At 51.4% G+C, this 23,630-nt stretch overlaps 1 protein-coding gene across 3 annotated transcripts; it reads left to right on the top strand.

Annotated features, from left to right (window-relative positions):
* Positions 1 to 214: 214 nt before the first annotated feature.
* On the top strand, positions 215 to 23,512 carry ZSWIM9 (zinc finger SWIM-type containing 9). 3 transcript variants are annotated; one of them, XM_027515298.1, is made up of 4 exons: positions 215 to 292; positions 1,410 to 1,685; positions 9,528 to 9,840; positions 20,961 to 23,512. In XM_027515298.1, exons 2-4 carry the CDS (start codon positions 1,420 to 1,422, stop codon positions 23,142 to 23,144), a joined length of 2,763 nt encoding a protein of 920 aa, XP_027371099.1. In that variant the 5' UTR covers positions 215 to 292; positions 1,410 to 1,419; the 3' UTR covers positions 23,145 to 23,512. The 3 variants fall into 3 exon arrangements, with proteins under 3 accessions (XP_027371099.1, XP_027371100.1, XP_027371101.1); XM_027515299.1 differs by having other exon boundaries at positions 224 to 296; XM_027515300.1 differs by lacking the exon at positions 215 to 292 and adding an exon at positions 487 to 873.
* Positions 23,513 to 23,630: the final 118 nt, after the last annotated feature.

Genomic DNA, 23,630 nt, shown 5'->3' with positions numbered 1-23,630 from the left:
GAGCCGCCGTCGCGAGGAGGACGCTGGGAGTTGTAGTCTCCCGGTCGCGAGACTCCCTGGAAAGGGGATGAAGTGGGGCGAGCCCTCCCGCAGAGCACGCTGGGAAACAGCCCCGAGCCACTGTTGCTCTGGATTGAGGAGTGACCAGCGGGAAAACGGAGATCTGGTGGGAGCCACCGCGCGAGGCACGGCGGGAAGAGAGGCGGGAGGCCGCGCGGGGCATCCCGGGAGCAAGGGCCGGGCCGGGCCGCGGCGCGGGGCATTGTGGGAGGTGGACGCCGCTCCGGGGCGGGTAGGTGAGTGGGGAGGGGCGGGAAGGGTGCACATCTGGGGGAGGGGAGAGGCACAGCTGGGTGGGACAGCCGGGATGGGAGGTGCCGCGGCTGGCAGGGCTGGGAGGGGTTGTGGAGCCTGGAGCTGGCTGGGAGTGGCTCCAAGAGTGGGGGAGGCGCAGCTGGACGTGGGGGAGCATCTGGGGCGATGCAGCCCGTCTGACGACGACGGGCCACGTCTAGGGCGAGGACGCCAATCTGGGGGAGGATGATAGCTGGACGTGGGAGGAGGGGGCCACAGCTGGGCCGCGCGGTGCATCTGGGCAGATGGGGACCGCAGATGAATACTGGTGACACTTTAGAGAATTGGCCATAAGTGAATGGGGCACACACCTGTACGTGAAGGGGCCGTACTCGATGTGGGGAGGACGTCTGGATACGAGAGCATCTCGGAAGTAGGGGCACAGCTGCATGTGGCAACCCCTGGGGGCCCCATCTGGGAGAGAGGCAACAGCCGCCTAGTATCTGAAACACATCTGGGGAGGAGAAAGCCACAGGTGCATGAAGAATAAGACTGGGGATGAGCGATCCATTACTGGAGGTGCGGAGCACATCCGGAGATCGAGCTTCTTTAGAAGGGCCGCGAGGGGGGGAGGTCGCAGCTGGATGTGGGTTACAGCCCTCGTATAGGCGCATGAAAAAGGGCGTTCTAGATGACCGGAGGCTCTAGAGGTTACCGCCAAGTGCAGAAGGCACATCCGGAAGGGGAGGGAATCCTACCTGGAAGCTGGGAACACATTCGGGAAGGGGTCCACGACTGAGTTTTAAGAGTCATATTTTGGGAGAGGGACCGTAACTGTACTAGGGATCACGTGTGTCTATGGAGGAGACCAGAACTGGAGTTAAAAGATCAGCCTGGCAGGTTCCAACTGTCCCAGGAATATAGCTGGGCGTGGGAGGAGGCCAAAGATGGGCTGGAGGCTAACGGGTACACCCCGCTCCCCGCCCCCGCCCCCTGCCCCACCTGGAGAGAGGCGTCAGCTCTGAAGAGGCAGGCGGAGACTGGAGCAAGCGGGAGACCTCCTCGGGAGAGGACGGATCTGATATCCAGGTGTCCTCCCCACCCCTCCCACCCAGGCGCCCCAGGATGGAGCCTCCACCAGGCACAGCGGCGGGGCAGGAGGAGCAGGAGCTGCGGGAGAGGGCCTTCTTCTCGTGGGCCGAGTTCAGTCGCTTCTTCGACGCGTGGTGCCAGCAGCGACTGGCACTCTTCTTCGTCAAGAGCTCCATGCACCTGGCGCGCTGCCGCTGGGCCAGCGCGCCCCCGCTCTACACGCTCATCGACGTGCTCAAGTACAGCTACGTGCGGCTGGTGTGCAAGGACGTGCGCGCGCCCAGCCGGCCCGCCGTGGGGTGCGTGAGCCGGGCTGGGGGCTGGCGGGGGGTGGTGTGCGTCCCGGGGGAGGGGAAAGCAGCGAGCCCGCACCCGGGAGACCGGGAGGGCAGAGATGTCAACTGAAACCGCTAAACCTTGAAGAGAGACTAAAGGGTCAAGGCTCAGACTAAAACTGAGACAGAGGCAGTTTGCTGGAGGGATGGAGAGCCACTTGCAAAGTGCGGCCTCCACTTAGAGATTTTCTAAGAGACCCGTGGAGAGGCACAGAGCGAGACAGACACACACACACCCAAGAGACATTAAAAAAGAAAATTCCAAAAACATGGAGACATGGCGCCAAAAACACCAGCCAGCCAGAAAAACAGGTGAGAGCCCAGGTTTAGGACACCTATATGAAGAGGCTAGCTGCAGAGAAAGCCATAGGACAAAAATAGCTACCCCCTGCCAAAAAAAAAAAAAAAAATCATTGCATTCAGTAAATCCAAGGCCAGGTCCCCTGCCAGAAGCTAGGGATATTTCACTTGGGGGGAGTTGGGGTGGGGGTTAGCAAGACAGACAAATTCCCAGCCCTTCTGCTTTCAGAAGGGACAGAAGAGTAACATGATATGAACAAGCTCACAGATAACAGTTCCCTCTAACTGTAATGCTTCAGAGGGCTTGAGGAATCCAGGAGGGCTAGGAGACACAACCAAGTGGCCAGGGGTATTTTAACTTACCCTAGTTTTAAACCCTGCACATTCTCCTTACAATGTTGGGTTTCCAGCCTCCCTTGCAACTCGGGAGGAGGCTGAGACATTGTTCCCGTGTGGCAGGCAGCCACCCCAATCAGACGGGGCTTTGGCACTCAGGTTTGCCACAGACCCCACCACTCTCTGCCACCTCCTCCTCTGCCACTTCCTTTGTCTGTCTGGCCCTTGTCCGTGTATGAGTTGGAGACCCTTGGTTGGGGAGTCAGGGACAGAGGGGTTCGCTGAAGAACACAGGCTCTGCCTATGCTGCTTGAGACCGGCTCCACCACTTCCTGGGTGGGTCTCTTTGGGCGGCGAACTTCACACCTCCAAGCCTCAGTTTTCTCATCTATGGAAAGGGCTGTTGTAAGGTTACTGTGAGCAGGAAGGCGGCTTTCCAGTGCCTGGAACACGGGGCAGCTCAATACATAAGAACTGTTACAGGAGTCACATGCACAGAGAAGGAAGCTGGCAGCCTGGGGCCCACCACAGCTCTACTGCTCATCAGCCCATGACGCTGAGCTCGTGACATCCCCTTTCTGGGCCTCAGTTACCTCCCTGGGAAGATGGGAGAAGTAATATATTAATGGGCTTCCCAGTTGGCTCAGTGGTAAAGAATCCACCTGCAATGCAAGAGATACAGGAGACGCTGGTTCAATCCCTGGGTCAGGAAGATCCCCTGGAGGAGAGCAGGGCAACCCACTCCAGTATTCTTGCCTGGAGAATCCCATGGGCAGAGGACCCTGGAGGGCTAGAGTCCATAGGGTCACAAAGAATCGAAGATGAGTGGAGCAACTTGGCACGCATACACACACGATAGTATTGATCAGTAGGTTTTGTGAGGATTCAATGAGTGGATAGATTGAGATCATTCAAAAGGGGGCCTAGGTGATTGCTTAGTAACTACAGTTCTCATTCAGAGCTCATTAAGCATTTATTGTGAGGATTACAATTCTCAGTAGCTTACCCACTGCTTATTCTAGAAACAGACTTGGAGAGCTAGAAGTAGAACAGTATCAAACACTCATTATCACCCAGGTACCTAGAACATGAGAGCTTGTGGGGAGCTCAGGCCCAATCTGGAATCTCTCCTTGTTTTTGCTTTTTCTCCTTGTTAACAGAACCCAATTCAAAACAACAGACACTTACTGAGCCCCTACCGTATTCATGCTGTTCATAGGGTGTGTGGAACCCAAAGAGCTGATGTCTGCCCTTGAGCAGCTCAGGCATCTAATGGAGGAGACAAAGGCCACCACCCCTCAAAGATGGCCCAAAGTAATGAAAAAGACGGGCTTCCCTAGTGGCTCAATGGTGAAAAATCCGCCTGCCAATGCCGAGACACAGGTTCCATCCCTGGGTCAGGAAGATCCCCTGGGGAAGGAAATGGAAACCCACTCTAGTATTCTTGCCTGAGAATCCCATGGACAGAGGAGCCTGGCGGGCTACAGTCCATGGGATCGCAAAAGAGTTGGACACGACTTAGCGACCAAACAAAATGCCACAACAACAACAAAAAAAAAAAAAAGAGAAAGATGGAGGAGGATAAAAGAGGAATGATCAGCTGTACCAAGTTCCCAGGGTAGATCTGGAAGGCTGCCTGGAAGAGGTGACCGTAGGTGGTATTATCTCTGTATGTTTGTGTTATGTATGTATGTGACTTAACAAACACATGGCACATACTACATGCAGGCACTGTCCCTCTACACATTTCAGAGGGACCCAGGGGGCAGGAGGGATGGGAGGGAGTGACAGGCCAGCAAGGGGGTGAGGACCATGACTTGGGCTGGGCCTGGTGACTGGGTGGACAGTGGGATGGTCCCGGGATGCAGAGCCTGGGACTGGAGGTGATTGATGAACTGGTGGCTGAGGATGTGGGGGCCCATCACTTCTGAGCCCCTGTATTCCCTCCAGCTGCTCAGGCAGGGCCTCTCCAGTGTCACAGTCCAGGGACCAAGGACAGAGTCGGAAATGAGTTCATGAGAAAGGCCAGGAGACATGGCTGGAACGGTGTCAGGCCTAGACCCGCAGGGCTGAGTCCAAGAGCTGGGACTTCATCCTGGTGCTCCCCGGGGCTGTGAGCAGGGTCAGCTCTGGGGGTAGGAAGATCCTCTGGGGCCTGACAGGGAATGGACTAGAGGCGGGAAATCAGAGGCCAGAGAGGCGGCTGGGGCTGAGGGTTCAGGGAGCACACAAATGGGCCATCTTTCTAGCCCATCCTTTCCTGGAGGTTGCACAGTAACCCCCAAATCACCACTGGTGTATGTACCTCTCCCACTTTTCCCAGCTGTCACAGCACTCACCTCTTTAGAAGAGAACTCCCAACCTTTCCCAACACACACCAGCCTTTGAAAGCACAAACATCTTGAGAACCTGAAAGATCCAGAAGAATCCTGTGAGTGGAGTGCAGAACACAGCGGCGGTACTTTTTTTTGACGGCAAGACTTGCAGGATCTTAGTTCCCCAACCAGGGGTGGAACCTGCACCCTGGACAGAAAAAGTGCAGAGTCCTCACCACTGGACCACCAGGGAAGTCCTAGGAAGGTACTTTTAGAAGAAAAAAAGATGTTTGAAAACAGCAGCTACTTTTTAATTGTTTATTAGATATCAGCCCCCTTTCTCACCATGCATTTTAATCATCTCACTGAATCCTCTCAACGACCCTGCAAGGTCAGTATTATTATTAGCCCCTATTTCCAGATGAGAAAACTGAGGCACAGAGAGGTTAAAAGACTTTCCCAAAATAACACAGCTGCTAAGAGGGAAAACCAGAATTTAGACCCACACAATTTGACCATAAAACCCAGGCTTTTAATTACCATCCTATCTCCCTCACCTTTATTTCAATCATGGATCATTTTAATGTGAGAGTTCAATGTGCTAACACCCTAAGGATATTTTGGTCCTAGGTATCATGCATTTGTTCGTTTCATCAAGAGGTTTGTATTGAGCATCTACTATATGCAGGATGTATGTGTCTTAGGTGCTGTGATTTCAGCGGGGAGCATTCATTGCAGATGTGCATCAATCAAATCATCATGCCAGTATTGTGATGGAATCTGCCCAGGGATGGTCAGGGAGGGCTTCCTGGAGGAGGTGGTGCTGGCTCTGAGTTGTGAAGGATGAGTAGGAGTTATCTAGATGAAAAGAAGGGAGAAGGATGTTACATGAAGAGGGAAAGAACTTATGGTAGGTTGGTTGCAATTGAAATAGGGGGGGAAATGAATGGTTTCGAGAGTTTAGAAGGTGTGATAGGCAGGACTTGGTGGTGGGTGATTTCGGTGGGATGAGTAATAAGTGGTGTACCTGGGGTTCAGACAGTGGCATATAGTCATTCACTCATATATTTACTGAGCACCTCCCAGAGGCTGGAGCTGTTCTAGGTGTTGAAGATCCAGCAGTAGACAAAACAGACTAAAATTCCTGCCCATGTGGAGCTGACAGTGAGAGGGGCTTGTGGTATTGTTATCCCAGTTAGATGGAGAGAAGTGGCATGTGGAGGCTGCCATAGACCATTGTGTGACATAATGTGACCCCAGAGAGGGCACGTGCCATCCTCTGGTACGTCCATTCTTCTGGATGCATGGCTTCCCCTGGAGTTGGGGCTTGTTCTAGAGGCTGAAACACCCAGGCCCAAAGAGGTCAGACCAGAGAGAAAGCCCATGAATTTTTCTAGATAAATGTATGGGGTAGAACCCCATGAACTTGTCATTTGGTTAGATCAGAAATGGCTGCATGTTGGAAATTCTCTTGAGCTTCATCTGATACCATCGTGGCAGCTCCACTGTGCTGTGCTTAGTCACTCAGTCATGTCTGACTCTTTGTGACCCCATGGACTGTAGCCCACCAGACTCCTCTGTCCATGGGGATTCTCCAGGCAAGAATACTGGAATGGGTTGCGATGCCCTCCTCCAGAGGATCTTCGCAACCCAGGGATCAAACCCAGGTCTCCCACATTGCAGATAGATTCTTCACCATCTGAGCCACCAGGGAAGCCCCTCAGAGCGGCTTCACATTTTTCTTCTATTTAGAATGATTTGTACACTGAAGATTTTTCTAAATTTGCATTCTTTCTGTTACTTTAAGCAAAAAGTCTCAAATGCTTTTTGTGGATTTTTAAAATCTGTTAAACTCTTGGGTTTTACTTTGTGCATAGAGGGAAAAAAAGAATTGTCTCTGATTTAACAGAGACAATTCCAAGTATTTAGACTGAAGGTTTCTCGGGTGGATCCTGAGAAGGATCACCCTCCTCAAGGACTGTTTAGAAAGAATGTGGGAGCCTTTAGGGGCTGGGGTGTGCTATTGGCATTTACCACCCGGAAGCCTTCTTAACTCTACCAGACCCCAGATGGTCTATGTTAGAAGGGTTGGCAGACTAGGAGCCCTGGGGCCAAGTGCAACCTGCAGCTCATCATTGTAAATAAAGTTTTATTGACACACAGATACACCCATTCAGTTACATATCATCCATGGCTGTGTCTATGGTATAGCAACAGGACCTGTAAGTTTGCTGACCCCTGCTCTATAAATGTGAAATCTACCAAAAAATGCCAATCTCACCTCCCCATGGAGAAACACAGTCCCCTTTTCGGACAACAGATGTCAATTTAAACATTATCAGAGAAATATATACTCTGATGTTTTTCTTTTTGTACTCTGGTTTTCTTTTCCCGCACCCCACTCCAGTACTCTTGCCTGGAAAATCCCATGGATGGAGGAGCCTGGTGGGCTGCAGTCCATGGGGTCGCTAAGAGTCAGGCATGACTGAGCGACTTCACTTTCACTTTTCACTTTCATGCATTGGAGAAGGAAATGGCAACCCACTCCATTGTTCTTGCCTGGAGAGTCCCAGGGACGGGGGAGCCTGGTGGGCTGCCGTCTATGGGGTCACGCAGAGTTGGACACGACTGAAGTGACTTAGCAGCAGCATTCTCTTTTTCACCGTGCTGGATGTCATTCCCTAAGTTGATGCCAGGTGATGGGCCATGCCCTGCAGTTTGAAAACCACTGTCTGAGACAGGCTTTTGCTCACACACATAGAGATGTATAAGGGCATGTTAGCTCACGTGTTGTCTGTAAGGGAGAACTGGAGACAACCTAACAGTTGGCATAGTTGTGGAGTGGAATATTAGGCAGCAAACAATGAAACAGAAAGTCTTGGAGAGCTAACGAGTGAAAAAGCAAGCTACAAAATGTTATATAGAGTGTGATGTTTGTATTAGTTTCTAGTTGCTGCTGCAACAAATTACCACAAACATTGTGGCTTACCACACACATCATACAGATGTGTGATCTTACGCTGCTGAAGGTCAGAAGTCCAACACGGGTCTCAGTGGGCTAAATCAAGTTGTCTGCAGGGTTGTGCTTCAGGAGGCTGCAGGGGAGAATCTGTTTCGTTGCCTTTTCCAGCTTCTAGAGCCCACCCCCATTCCTTGGTTTGCAGCCTCTTCCTCCATTTTCAAAGCCAACAGCATAGCATCTTTCAATCTGTCTCTGACTTTGATGCTCCTCTTTCCTTTTTCCCCTTATTTAAGGACCCTTGTGATTCCACTGGGCCCGTCTGGATAACCTAGTATCATCTCCTCACCTCAAATCTGAATTTAATCATATTTGCAAAAGTCTGTTTGCCCTGTACAATAACATTTGCATGGCTCCTTCAACTAAGGTGTGACTATCTTTGTGTGTATGCGTGCGTGCAAAGTTGCTTCAGTCGTGTCTGACTCTTTGTGACGCTATGGACCATAGCCCCCCCAGGCTCCTCTGTCCATGGGATTTCCCAGGCAAGAATACTGGAGTGGGTTGCCATTTCCTTCTCCAGGGGATCTTCCCGACCCAGGGATCAAACCCATGTGTCCTGCATTGCAGGACATTTACCACTGAGCCAACAGGGAAGCCCATTTTATATATAGAAGTGTGTATATTTTAATCCCAAACTTCTAATCCCACCCCTTCCCCTTATGGTAGCCATAAGTTTGTTTTATATGTCTTTGAGTCTGTTTTGTAAGTTTATTTGTGTCATTTTTTTCAGTTCCATGTATAAGCAGTATCGTATATTTGTCTTTGACTTAAAATCACTTGGTATGGTAGTCTCTAAGTACATTTGTATTGCTGCAAATGGCATTATTTTATTTTTATGGTTGAGTAATATTCTACCATATCTGTGTCTACATCTGTATATAATACAGATATCTCACCGTAAGGCTTTGTGTTCCTTTGATACCTCATCAGTTTGAGCACCTTTTCATGTATACAAAGTTTTGAAACCTTGTAAAATCATTTTCATTGCTTATGAATACATAAAAACACATGTGGGAATGCTCAGTACCCCCTTTTGGGAGTGGCTACCTCTGGGGGCAGAAGGAGGGAGGGGATTTAGTTGGGACAGAGTTCACAGAAGGCCTCGGCTTGCAGTGTTGTTATTGCTAAGTCAGAAGCAGATACAGGAGTATATGAAACATTTTATTTCTTCAAATTGATTAAGGTAAGTATGATAAACCATGCATTCACTTTTAATAGAGCTGGGGGTGGTGGATACAGAATTCTAGCACACATACAGCCCTCCCCCATGTTCCAGACACTGTTTTCCAGTACTTTCCAGGTAGCAACTCTTTTAATCCTCACAACAACCCTATGAGAAACGTATGATGATTGTCACCTCCCTTTTAAGAGGAAACTGAGGCCCGGAGACCTGAAGCAACCTGCCCAAGGTCACACAGCCAGCATATTCTTAAGGCCCTCTACTCTTCTCTGTGCTCAAAACAATTCTTTTTAAAACAATTTTACTGAGAGTTGATTAACAATGTTATGTCAGTTTCGGGTGTGCAGCAAAGCGATTCAGTTAAGACATATATTCTTTTTAGATTCTTTTCCATTGTGGGTTATGACAGGGTATTGAGTATAGGTCCCTGCACATACAGTAGGTTCTTGTTGGTTATCTAGTTTCTATATAGTAGTGTGTTTATTTTATTTTAGTAGTGTGTATGTTTTAATCCGGAACTCATAATGAATGGATCCCTCCCCCACCTTGAAACAATTCTTAATGTTAAAACCTAAGAATAAAGGAGAGAGAGAGAAGGCAGAAGAGGGCGGGCAGTGGGGTGATGTGACTGGCAGCCGTGATCCTTCCTTCCGCAGGCCCCCCCAGCCTGGCTGCCCGGCCTTCATCATCGTCAAGCTGAGTCCGCTGCGGGACCGCCTTGTGGTGACGGAGTGCCAGCTGACTCACTCGCACCCGGCCTGCCCGCTCGAGTTCGCCTACTACTTCCGCCCGGGCCACCTGCTGGCCAACGCCTGCCTACCTGTGCGCACCACCAACAAGATCTCCAAGCAGTTCGTGGCCCCGGCCGACGTGCGCCGCCTGCTCTCCTACTGCAAGGGCCGCGACCACGGCGTTCTGGACGCCCTGCACGTGCTCGAAGGGCTCTTCCGCACCGACCCCGAGGCCAAGGTGGGGTCTCGCGAGAGGCAGGCGGGGAGCGGGGGTATGGGGGAGAGCCACGCCCAAGTCTCGCGGGTCTTTCATTTCGTCCATCAATCCATCCTCCCATTCATCATTCTCGCCTTTCATTCATTCCTTTCCACATTCATTCAGCACTTATGGAGGCATGGGATGGGGGTGAGAGGCGGCCGCCAGCAAGACACGCACAGTCCCTCAGAGAACTCATCCTCTAGGGCCGCGCCCTGCAGTAGAACTTTCTGCCGGGATGGGAATGCCTTATGATCCCACGCCGCCCACTATGTTAGCCCCGCAACCACATGTGGTTGTTGCGTGCTTGTCATGTGGCCAGTCGGACTGAGGAACCCAATTTTTAAATATTACTTCGTTTTCACGAATTGAAATTTAAATAGCCACCTGTGGTGATTGGCTACTGCTACCGTGCAGTGGTCGCGGGAGAAACCACAGACAGGCATGTCCAAATGTGGTATCAGGTCAATAGAGTTGGGGCTAGGTAGAAAAGTATCCGGAGTGATGGACGGTGCTATTAAAAAATTTTTTTAACTGAACTACACAAATAGAAAATGCACAAATGATAAGTATGGAATTTGATGAGTATTCGCAAAGTAAAAACACCCCGGTCAACCAGATCACATCTTAGTAGGGAGGGTACGCCATGATATAATGAGATGAATGGGGGTTGGAGGGGTAGGGGAAGAATCCTAAAGGAGAATAGGGCAAGAGTGTGGACAGGGCCCGTTGTAAGGGTGCTATTTTAATGTGAGTGGTCAGGGAAGGCCTCTATGAGGACATGATGGTGAAGCTGAGGAGACAGACTGGAGGGAAGGGACACCCCACCCCCCCCCCCCCCAATCATTTTGTCTTTGAAAGGAAATGGATTCCAGGCAGAGGGAAGAGTCATTGTAGAGGCTCTGAGGCTGGGGGGAGATCGAGGTGCTGGAAGAATGGCGAGAATACTGCCTCTCTGTGAGGAATCTTTCTGCTGGTTTGATCTGACTTCAGAGCCAGGGAGGATTTAAAGGGAAAGAAGGAAGGGAGGGAGGGAAGAAGAGAAGGAGGGAGGAGAGAAAACTGGTTTCTCCTTTCTCCTTCTGGCTGTGCTTTCATGCATGGAAGAGGTCCCGACTCAGGATAAAGATGAGGTGTGAACCTGTTACCAACTCCAAGCTCACTCTACTTGCTGCATGAGAGGCCAATAAATCCAAGGGCCGAGGTGTTGAAGGAAGGAATATGACTTTATGCAGAAAGCCAGCTGACCCAGAAGATGGCAGACTAACGTCTCAAAATAACTATCTTCTTGTTGCCGGGAGGAAGCCAGTTCTGACTCCATGTTGGAAACTGTTTCTTTGACTTGCTTTTATTATTATAATCATACTCAAGGGCTTACCTGGGAGGACCCTGCCCCTCTGCTTGACTGTAAACTAAAGTTCCTTTGTTCATCTCCTGGAGAGATAGTTTGTGCTTGCCCCCCTGTGAATAGAAGAGAGTAACACACCCCTTCTGAAGGTTGGACATTCCCTTGGAGATGTTTTGCAAGACTGAAGACCCTTTCACTTTACTTCCCCACTGCATCTCCCTCTCTGTTCTGCCTTTTGACTTTAGTTCCTCATTGCCTCTTTCTCTCTGATCTATAAAACAACCTGGCGTCCAGACCCCAATAAGATGGTTATTTTGAGGTGCTAGCCTGCCATCTTCTCGGTCTGCCAGCTCCCCGATTAAAGTGTCTTCCTTGCCTTCCGAGAGACCTCACCTCGTCTCTCAGATTCATTGGCCTATTGTGCAGCGAGGAGAACGAGCTTGGACTCAGTAACATTCTCAGGGCCTGGATGCCAGGTTCTTTTATGGATAGGAGATGGAGGGAGGTGAGAAAACAAGTTAAAAAGACCATTTAATTTTTGAAAATACCTCCTAGAATGGCAAGTCTCAGGCAGGGGAATGTGTTAGTTTTTCTTTACAATCATTCGTAGGTGGGTAGGGTCAGATTATCTCCCTGTGAGCTAAACAAAGGCACTTTAGCTTAAGGGTCAGGCAGAGGGGGCAGGGTTCTCTGAGGCAGGCCATTATGTATGATTATAACAACAAAAACAGCACACACACACACACAAAAACCACGAGGGTTAAAGCCATAGAAACAGCAAGGAGTCAAAATTAACCCTTCCCAGTAACAAACCCACTCTCTAGAATCAAGTCCAAGCACTCTTCCCATCTCCACCTCATGCCCAGTAACAAGCCCTCTTTCACACCCAGCCCCCTATCCACACATAATATTGACAATTTCACTAACGTTTATCGGGCACTTACTATGTTGCGGGCACTGCCCTAAGTGCTTTATAAATGGTGATTTGTTTCAAATCTCACCAGCACACTACAAGGAAGGAGTCCACCATTCTCATTTTCATTTGGCAAATAAGGAAACTGAAGCACAGAGAGGGCAAGTAACTGGCTGGAGGTCACACCGCTACTTAGCGACAGAGCTGGACTTCAGACCCACACGGTCTGGATCCAAGGACATGCTCTTTACCACTCTGTATATTCCTCAGTTTGAAAATGAGGTTCCTGCGCTTCCTTGTCAGTTCCAGCTCTTTCCTGGAAACACCCTGAGTAGGCTCACCCCTGCAAGAAGCAGCATGTTCATATTGGAAAGACTCCAAAGTCAGTGGATCATCCTTCTAGCTCCCAGTCTGGAGGCTGTCATGAAATCCACCCTCAACTGAAGTTGGTCCTGGGTCTGTGACTTGCCCTGCCTTAATTTTTTTCAATTGAAGTATAGTTGATTTACAGTGTTGTGTTAGTTTCAAGTATACAGCAAAGTGATTCTGTTATGCATATACATACATCTATTCTTTTTCCTTATCGGTTATCACAAAATGTTGAGTTTAGTTCCCTGTGCTATACTCAACGTTGGTGCTTATCTATTATATATAGTAATGTGTATATGTTCCTGGAGGAGAGCATGGCAACCCACTCCAGTATTCTTACCTGGAGAATCCCCATGGACAGAGGAGCCTGGTGGGCTACAGTCCATGGTGTCGCAGTCAGACACGACTGAGCGACTAAGCACAGCACAGCACGGCGTGTATATGTTCATCCCAAGTTCTTAGTTTATCCCTGCCCCTGCCTTTTCCCTTTGATAACCATAAATCTTTTCGTTTCTAAGTCTTTGAGTTTATGTCTGTTGTGTGAATAAGTTCGTTTGTATACTTTTTTCAGATTCCACATATAAGCATTATCATATGATATTTGTCTTTCTCTGTCTGGCTTACTTCACTTAGGATGATAATCTCTAGGTCCATCTGTGACGCTACAAATGGCGTTACTTCCTTCTTTTTCATGGCTGAGTAGTGTTCCGGTGTGTGTGTGTGTGTGTGTGTGTGTGTGTGTGTGTGTGTGTACGCTAAGTCGCTTTGTCGTGTCCGACTCTTTCCCACCCTATGGACTGTAGCCTTCCAGGCTCCTCTGTCCATGGGATTCTCCAGGCAAGAACACTGGAGTGGGTTGCTGTGGTCTCCTCCAGGGGGTCTTCCCAACCCAGGGACTGAACCTGGGTATATTATGTCTACCTGCATTGGCAGGCAGGTTCTTTACCACTGGTGCCACCTGGGAACCCCATTACATACACACACACACACACACACACACACCCCACATCTTTGTCCATTCATCTTCTGTCCATGGACACTTAGGTTGCTTCCATGTCTTGGCTCTTGTGAATAGTGCGGCTGTGAACTTGGGCTGCATGTGTCTCTTCAAATTAAGAGTTTTCTTTGGATATATGCCCAGGAGTGGGATTGCAGGATTATATGTCGACTTGCCTTAATACTTTTGAAAGAAATGAAGAAGTTCTAGAAAACCAAGACACAGACTAGTGAAAGGGCTCTTCCTTTAAAAAAAAAAATTTAAATACTGGTGTTTTGAATATGTAAGACGGTCACATGTCCTAAATTCAAGAGGTACGAAGGGTATGTAGTGACAAGTCCCCTTGACATATCCTGTCCCTCGGGGCTCCTCCTCAGAGGCTTCTGGAGTATTCAGTGGCTTATCCATCATTTCTATCTTTCTGTTTTATAGCCCAGCGCTGTCCCACAGAACTTTCTGTGATGCTAGAAATGATTTGTGTCTTGCTGTCCAGTAGGCTAGCTCATGTGGCTATTGAGTGCTTGAAATATGGCCAGTCTGACTGAGGAACTGAATTATTTTATTTGGCTGTGCTGTGCCGGATTTTTAAGTTGTGACTTGCAGGACCTTAGTTCCCCCACCAAGGAACCAATACATGCCCCGCTGGAGTGGAAGTGTGGAGTCTTAACCACTGCGCTGCCAGGGAAGTCCCTTGAATTCTTCACTGAATTACACGAACGGAAATTTCAGTAGCCCCATGTCGCTAGTGGCTTCTGAACGGAACGGCACAGCTCTCTGCACAGATAACATTTGCATGTGTTTCTTTTTAATCTTCTTTGCCCTCCCCCCTCCCCCAGCAAGGCAGCGCATCACACCCACTTTTCTGCATCTTGCTTTGTATGCTGGGACCTGCCAGACGTTAGCATCTTTTGTTCTTCCCCTGGGGCCGCTCAAATCCCCCTGAGAAAACTCCAACCACTTGGCTGGCTGGAGGGTAAAAAAAGACAACCATAGGCTTACAGAGCCGTTTCACCGAGGGTATCCCAGAGCCCTATCTGAACCTGGAGCTGGTGCACCCCCTGGTCTCTCACGGCTCAGTCTCAGCCTTTCTACCTCTTGTTGGCTCCCAAAGCGAATCTTCTCTGTGTCCTGTTTTTTACATCAGGCTAGTCATTCGGGGAGTGATATGGTAACAGCTAGAAATTTGCTTTTATGTGGACATACACTAAAAACGTGATATACATTCTAGCTGAACCATTTCCTGGCTGGGGAACATCCAGTAAGTTGTGAACACAAGTTATTAATACACAACCTCTTTGGACCTTGGTTTGTTCATCTGTAGAATGGAGATAATCAAAGATACTACTTCATAGGGTTTGGGGGCTTGGTTTAGGGTCTGGTGGCTCAGACCGTAAAGAATCTGCCTGCAATGTGGGAGACCTGGGTTTGATCTCTGGATCAGGAAGATTCCCCTGGAGAAGGGAATGGCTGCCCACTCCAGTATTCTTGCCTGGAGAATCCCATGGACCAAGGAGCCTGGCAGGCTGCAGTCCATGAGGCCGCAAAGAGTCAAACATGAGTGAGCAACTAACACTTTCATAGGGTTTAGGGTTGTTGTTTTTGTAGGGGTGTGTGTGTGTGTGTGTGTGTGTGTAAGGAACAGTGCCCAGAAAGTTGGAAGCCCTATATGATTTGGCTATTTAGCTATTATTTTTATCCCTTCCTATTTTTGGGGAGGTGGGGACAGTCTGGACACTGTCCACATGTTATTCTGTGCATGTGAAAAAGGAGGCTGTGTGCCTGAATATAGGAAGATGTGTGGTGGGGAGTGTTAAGTGGTATGGTTTCCAATATTCACATCACATTCTGATGTGGAATCTGGTCTACGGATGTTGCATCCCAGGGCCACCGATCTGTGGGTCTGAGATGGTACCCACGCTCATTCGCATCCTCCCAGCTGCTCCTCCCCCGGCCACTCCATCCATCCTTGTGCCCTACCATCCACCATGCACCTCACCCTGGAAGCCTGGGAGGCAGGCCCGATCACTTCTGTGAAGGGTCTAATGGTCAGAAGCATGGACCCTGGGCCCAAAATGCCTGAGTTCAAATCCCAGCTCTGCTGCTTACTACCTGTGTGACCCCAGACAAGCAACTGAACTGCTCTGTGCCTCAGTTTCCCCATGTGAAAAATGGGATGGTAGTAACAGGCCCTGATGTTCAGGATTGTTGTGGGAGTTGAAAGAGTTAATGCCGCAGAACTGTGGAGATAGTTTTTCCCAGCAGTTTGCATATGTGTATTAAGTCGCTTCTCTTCAGTCATATCTGACTCTTTGCCACCCCATGGACTGGTAGCCCGCCAGGCTTCACTATCCATGGGATTCTCCAGGCAAGAATACTGGAGTGGGTTGCCGTGCCCCCCTCCAGGGGATCCTCTCAACCCAGGTATCAAACTGACGTCTCTTACGTCTCCGGCATTGGCAGGCGGGTTCTTTACCTCTAGTGCCACCTGGGAAGCCCTTTGCTCTGTTTGCTTTTCTCTTATTCCTTTTCACAAGGAGAAAAAGATAAGAAGCTTACTTAATACAGTGGACACGTGTAAAGTTGTTCTGGAGGTTTTTTTTAACCCGTTATATCTATTAATATTTTCTTTTCGTTTCTGTTTTGTAACAGAAGTATAGTTGATTTGCAATGCTGTGTTACTTTCTGCTGTACAGCAAAGTGATTCAGTTGTACATGCATATACGTTCTTTTTCCCATTATTTCCATTATGGTTTGTCACAGGATACTGAATAGTTTCCTGTGCTATTCAGTGCTGTGCTTAGTCACTCAGCGTGTCTGACTCTTTGCGATCCCATGGACTGTAGCCCACCAGGCTCCTCTGTCCATGCGGATTCTCCAGGCAAGAATACTGGAGTGGGTTGCCATGCCCTCCTCCAGGGGATCTTCCCAACCCAGGGCTCTAACCCAGGTCTCCTGCATTGCAAGAGGATTCTTTACCGTCTGAGCCACCCAGGAAGCCCGTGCTATACAGTAGGACCTTGTCATTTATCCTTTTTTTTTTTCTTTTTTTGAGATGTAATTGACATATAACATTCTGTTAGTTTCAGGTATACAACATAAGGGTTTTTTTTAATATTTACTTATTTTTATTTATTTACTTGGCTGTGTCTGGTCTTAGCTATGGCATGCAAGATCTTCCTTGGGAACAATGACTCTCTAGTTGTGGCGCCCAGACTCCAGAGCGTGTCGGGCTCAGAAGTTACAGCGCTGGGCTTAGTTGCTCCAAAACATGTGGGATCTTAGTTCCCCAATCAGGGTTCTAACCCACATCCCCTGCATTGCAAGGTGGGTTCTTAACCCCTGGACCACCAGGGAAGTCCCCATAAGGGTTTTGATATTTGTATATATTGTGAAATGATCACCTCAGTAAGTCTAGTTAGCATCTGACAACTTGTATCTTTACGTTGGTTTCTACACCAGCTCCATCGAATAAGACTTTTTGTGTTGATGCAATGTCCTGTCGGCCCCAACCCACAGAGCAGACATGAACCTCGCCCGGCTGCTGAGCAGTGAAATATGACCGGTGTGACCGAGCAAGTGAATTTGTACATCTTTTTAAGTCTTCATTTAAATGTAAATTGCCACTGTATTGAACAGAGCTGTCCTAGATCGAAACATCTGCTAGGATAAATTAAATCATAAAGTAATGGTAGGTATAAAAATTAATGACGGTTGAAAAAACTGATTGTGGTGCTGTAACTGGCTCAGTGGTAAGCCGACTAGGCTTTTCCATAAAATGTATCAAATGCCTCTACTCCTTAAGATGCTGAATGTACAATTTTAGGGTGGGGGAGGCAATTTCCGTGTTCTTTTTGGACTCTGCTAGGCTTTTCAGTGGAGAAGGCAATGGCACCCCCCTCCAGTACTCTTGCCTGGAAAATCCCATGGACAGAGGACCCTGGTAGGCTGCAGTCCATGGGGTCACGAAGAGTCAGACACGACTGAGCGACTTCACTTTCAGTTTTCACTTTCATGCATTGGAGAAGGAAATGGCAACCCACTCCAGTGTTCTTGCCTGGAGAATCCCAGGGATTGGGGAGCCTGGTGGGCTGCCATCTGTGGGGTTGCACAGAGTCAGACACGACTGAGGCGACCTAGCAGCAGCAGCAGGCTTTTCAGAGAAGGCAATGGCACCCCACTCCAGTACTCTTGCCTGGAAATCCCATGGACGGAGGAGCCTGGTAGGCTGCAGTCCATGGGGTCGATGAGGGTTGGACACGACTGAGCGACTTCACTTTCAGTTTTCACTTTCATGCATTGGAGAAGGAAATGGCAACCCACTCCAGTGTTCTTGCCTGGAGAATCCCAGGGACAGGGGAGACTGGTGGGCTGCCATCTATGGGGTCACACAGAGTCGGACACGACTGAAGCGACTTAGCAGCAGCAGCAGGCTTTATTTTTAATAGAATTTTTTGTTGTTGTTACTGTTTTGGTGTTTGTTTTTGTTTTTTTCTTTTACTTTGAAAGTGGAGAACTGTGCATTGCTTTTTAACCCGTTTTGAGGGATGAGGTCAGATTATGGCAGAATAGTTTGTGGAGAGATCTATGCTTAACTTATATTCCAACCCTGATTCTTCAGCTGTGGGTCAGCTCTGCAGGGCCTGGCTGAAACAGCCTAGCTGCCTGCCTGGTAGAGGGGACCTAAGCTCATTGCCACTAATCTCCCTACCCCATTAAGTGACTTTCGTGCAAAAATAATGAGGCCAGAGTGGCTGAGGCCAAGGCAGACAAAAGGGACAGGAGATGAGGTCCAAGGGCCTGAGCATCCAGCTGGATAGCTGTGGGGTGAACTCTGGATTTGACTTGAAGTGTGATTGGAATTTCTGGGAAAGGTTTTCAAGCAGAGGAGGGGGTGATCTGATCTTGAAAATGCCCCCTGGCAGCTCTGTGGGGGACTGGGAGAGACAGGGAGCCTAGTGGAAGTGGCTACAGTAATCCAGGTGGGAGATGGTGATGGTTCTGACCAGTGGCCATAGGGGTGGGGAGATGGGGTCAGATCCTGGACTTATTTTGAAGGTTGCTGCTAGATTTGGGGATGGGTCAAATTTTTAAAAATACATTTATTTGCTTGCACCAGGTCTTCGTTGCAGCACACAGAAGAATCTTTAGTTGCGGCATGTGAACTCTTAGTTGTAGCACGTGGGATCTAGTTCCCTGACCACAGATCGAACCCATGCCCCTTGCATTGGGAGCAAGGAGTCTTAGCCACTGGGCCCCCAGGGAAGTCCCTAGGGGGTGAACTGCATGTGGAGGGTGAAGAAACAGAGGAGCTAAGAGTCAGCCTTGAGTGCTGGGGACTGAGCTATAAAGTGGATGGTGGATTCGAAACCAGGATTCAAAACCAGCATTCCCTGAACTTCCACTCCAGAGATAGTGGCAATTGCTACACACTAGCATTCATTCACTCACTCACTAGGGATGTATTGAGCTGTGGCTCAGGCCAGGTGCCATTCAGAGCACCAACGGCTGCAAAAGTGAAATGAAACAGTATCCTTGTGATGCTGACATCCTAGGGAGGGCAAACAGGCAGCAAGCGAAACAGCAAATAAAAATGTAACACGCTTCAGGGGGTAAGTGTGGAGAGAAGTGGCTGGAGAGAGATGGGTGTTGGCTTAAATGGGGTGTTCAGAGAAGACCTTTGTGAGCACCTGGTCTTTAAGCATGGATGATAGTTATGATAATAAGAAACACTTCAAGAGCACTTACTGGTTATTGAGTGAGTATTGTTGAATAATAGTGATATTATTTGTCAGTGCTGCATGCATGCATGCTCAGTCGCTAAGTCATGTCCGACTCTTTGCGACCCCATGGACTACTGGCCAGCCTCCTCTGTCCATGGGATTTCCCAGGAAAGAATACTGGAGTGAGTTGCCATTTCCTTCTCCAGTGGATCTTCCTGACTCAGAGATTGAACCTGGATCTTCTGCACTGGCCGGCGGATTCTTTACCACTGAGCCACCAAGGAAACCCACTTGTGCCCTGAGATGTTCTAAATACTTCCATTCATTTCATCTGCCTAGTCACACTCTCATCATCATCATTTTGCAAATGATAGAGGTCAGGGAAGTGGCCAGAAGCTACACACAGCCAGGAAGTGGGGGCTCCAGGGTCTCAGCTCAGGCCATCTGGCTCCAGACGCTATGCTAAACCTGACCATCCATGCATGAAGGAATGACTCTTCATTTCCCAGAAGGGGGAACTGGGAAACGAGGGGGTTAAGGAGGAAGCTGGGCACAGAGAGCCTGAGTCACAAGGTTAGGAAGTGGTGGTGCAGGGACTCAAAGCCAGGCAAATTGGCCCCACAGTCTATGCCCTTGAATTCTAGACCAGTGGCTCTCAGACTTGAGCATGCATGGGAACCCCGGGTGTATGCATGCGTGCTCAGTCGCTTCAGTTGTGTCCGACTCTTTGTGACCCCATGGACTATAGCCCATCAGGCTCTTCTGTCCATGGGATTCTCCAGGCAAGAATACTAGAGTGGGTTGCCATGCCCTCCTCCAGGGGATCTTGCCAACCCAGGGATCAAACCCGTGTGTCCTGCATTGCAGGCATATTCTTATACCACTGAGCCACCAGGGAAGCCCTGGAAACCCTGGGAGAGCTTGTCAAGACAGATTGCTGGGCCCCTCCCCCTGAACTTCTGACTCAACGGGGCTGCAGAGGGCCTGGGAATATGCATTTCTGTCAAAGAATCAATAGGTGATGCTGATGCTGCTGATCCAGGACTTACACTTTGAGAACCACTACCCTAGCTGCCTTTGAGTGTAGGAAGGAATGAATACCCAGTTTCTATTAGGGGGAACTGAGGTTCAGAGACGCTGTCTAGTGGGCAAAAACCACACAGCTCTTAGATGGTAATGCCAGAATCGCAAATCCAGGCAATCTGGCCTGTGTGCTCAATGTCTCAATCGTGTCCCGTTCTGTGTGACCCCATGGACTGTAGCCCGCCAGGATCCTCTGTCCATGGAATTTGCCAGGCAAGAATACTGGAGTGGTTTGCCATTTCCTACTCCAGGGGCTCTTCCCCATCCAGGGATCGAACCCACATCTCCTGTGTTTCCTGCACTGGCAGGTGGATTCTTTACCGTGGCTCCACCTGGGAAGCCCCCAGACAATCTGGAGTCGGGTTTTAAACCATTCCCCTGCACTGCCTCCTGCTGGTCAAACGGATGAATGAATGAATGGTTGGAGAGCATCACAGACTCAATGGACACGAATTTGAGCAAACTCCGGGAAATAGTGAAGGACAGGGAAGCCTGGAGTGCTACAGTCCATGGGGTCTCAAAGACAGGGACACGACTTGGGCACTGAACAAGAACAGCAGCAATGAATGAATGGATGGAGTCCCAATTCCCGCCGAGGGGGGGAATCGTGGGCAGGGCGACGACCCCTGAGCCTCTTGACAGCTCTCCCTGCCTCTCCTCCCACGCCCGCAGGTGAAGCTGGTGTTCGTGGAGGACCAGGCGGTGGTGGAGACCGTGTTCTTCCTGACGTCACGCACCCGGGCGCTGCTGCGGCGCTTCCCACGCATGCTTCTGGTGGACCGGCTGCCGGGGCTGCAAGGCGCGCTGGATCTGCTGGCGGTCCTGTGCGTGGACGGCGCGGGCCGCGCGCGTCAGGCCGCGTGCTGCGTGGCGCGCCCGGGCACGCCGAGCCTGCTGCGCTTCGCGCTGGCCTCGTTGCTGCAGAGCGCGCCGGATGTCAAGGGCCGCGTGCGCTGCCTGACTGCCGGGCCCGAGGTGGCGGCGCAGCTGCCAGCCGTGCGCCAGCTCCTGCCCGGCGCTCGCGTCCAGATCTGCAGGGCGCAGGGCCTGGAGACACTCTTCAGCAAGGCGCAGGAGCTTGGCGGCGCGGGCCGCGAGGACCCGGGCCTGTGGCCCCGCCTGTGTCGCCTGGCGGGCGCGTCGTCCCCCGCCGCCTATGCCGAGGCCCTGGCCGAGCTGCGGGCCCACGGCCCGGCCGCCTTCGTCGATTACTTTGAGCGCAACTGGGCGCCACGCCGGGACATGTGGGTGCGCTTCCGCGCCTTCGAAGCCGCCCGCGACCTGGACGCGTGCGCCTTGGTGCGCGGCCACCGCCGGCGTTTGCTGCGTCGCCTGAGCCCCTCGCGCAGCGTGGCGCAGTGCCTACGCGATCTGGTGGCCATGCAGTGGGCCGACGCGGCTGGGGAGGCGGCGCCCGACATCTCCGACGACGCGGGCCCTTGGCCGGAGGGGGAGCCAGGGAGGGGAGCACAGGTGGAAAACCAGAGGTTGAAGGGCCTAGAAACCAGAGACTGGGGAGGGGCGTGGAAGGAGGGAAGTTTTTGGAGAGAAGCTCAGGTGGAGAAGGAGTGGGCCCGAGGGCTGGAGACCAGAGACCGGGGAGGGGCTCAGGTGGAAAGTGAGAAGGGGAGAGGGTTGCAAATCCGTGACTGGAGAGGGGTCCAGTTGGAAAACCAGGTGAGAGAGCTAGAGGGGAGTGTCTGGAGAGGGTCCCAGTTGGAGAAGGAGCGCTTGAGAGCTCCCGAGATCCGAGACTGGAGGGGGGGCCCGTTGGAGGGTGAGAAAGATTGGGGGCTGGAAGGTTATATCTGGAGGGGGGCCCAGGTGGAGGACCAGAGGTTGAGAGGACTGGAAGGGTATACCTGGAGGCTGGCGCAGCTGGAGGATCGAAAGGTTAGGGTGCTGGAGACCGCAGACGGGAGGGGGACCCAGTTTGATTGCGAGAGAGTCAGGAGTCATGATGGGAGCTCCTGGAGGGGGCCCAAGTTGCACGATGAGCGGGTAAGTGGCCTGAAAACCAGGGACTGGAAGGGGCTGCACTTGGAAGCCGAGAAGGAGAGGGGGCTGGAGGTCAGAAACTGGAGGGGGGTCCCTGTGGAGAAGGCCCTGGAACTGGTCCCCGAGAATGGAGACCCCAGGGGGCCCCAGTGGGGAGATGGGAGGCAGAGAGGGCCAGAGACTAGAGAAGGAGGAGCGAGGTTGGGTGTCAAAAGAAGAAGGGGCCTGGAGGATGTAGTTCTGATCCAGCTGGGGGACCCTAGGGGGGCAGGCCTGGAGAATGGAGACGGAGGGGGTGCCCAGGCTGGCAGCCCCAAGAGCAGAGGCGGGCAGGGCAGGGAGTGTGGGGACCCAGGAGGGGGCTGTCTAGGGCTGGGGGATGGAGTCACGTGCAGCGCCCCAGTGGGGACCGTGTCAGAGGGTGACCCAGAGCGGGCAGCCAGAAGGAGGAGGTACCCGGCGCCAGGGGAGAGCTCGCAGGAAGGAAGTGGCGGAGAAGGCCCAAGGGAACCAAAGAGGCCGTGCTGCCCTTCAGGGGACGAGGAGGTGGACTGGGAGCCGCTGGCCAAGTTCCGAGCAGCCTGCGGGCCAGAACTGGCAGAGCTGGTGGCCGAAGAGCTGGCCTTCGCCCGGCAGCACGGGACCCGCGGTTTCCACTGGACGGGGGCTGGCTTCGCCCTGCAGGACGGCGCCTCGGACTTCTTCCTGGACGGAGCGCTGACGCGCTGCTCCTGCTCCATCCACGCGGCGCGCCGCCTGCCCTGCCGCCACGTGTTCGCCGCACGCCTCCTCACCGGGGCAGCCTTATTCCACATGGACCTGCTCAGGGATTGCTGGGGGAGGGCCCCCGAGCCCTGAGCCTGCCGGCCCCTGCCCGTGACCCTCCACGGTGGGAGCGGGAGGGTGGGGGCGGGAGGGCACGCTTCGATCCCAAAGATAACAGGGCTGAGGCCAAGAGGGCCACCCCATTCTGTCCCCGGCCACCTCCTGGGGTACCCAGGGGCCCGATCTTGGCAGCTGGCCTCTCTGGATCCGAGGGGGGAGCCGACAGTGTGGTCTCTGAGGTTCCGTGGCAGATGGTGGTAGCCAAGGGATTCTCCTTCGGAGAGGAAAGTTGGGGTAAGAGAGTGTAGACAGGGTCAGGTCGGGACAGGAGAAGGAAGGGGATAGAGCTGGGGGAGGGGAGGACACCAGGATGTGGGGAGAGCCTGGCAGGAGGAGGGAGAAAAGCAAAGGGGGATGAAGGAGAGGGGAGGGGAGACAGGACAAAGGAGACGTGGAGGAGAGAGGACAAGGGAAGAGGCAGAAATGACGAAGAAATGGAGACAAGCAAGAGGAGGTTGG

The sequence above is a fragment of the Bos indicus x Bos taurus genome, chromosome 18, assembly GCF_003369695.1.
Source record: "Bos indicus x Bos taurus breed Angus x Brahman F1 hybrid chromosome 18, Bos_hybrid_MaternalHap_v2.0, whole genome shotgun sequence".
NCBI lineage: Eukaryota > Metazoa > Chordata > Mammalia > Artiodactyla > Bovidae > Bos > Bos indicus x Bos taurus.
This window is presented reverse-complemented; position numbering and strand designations above follow the sequence as displayed.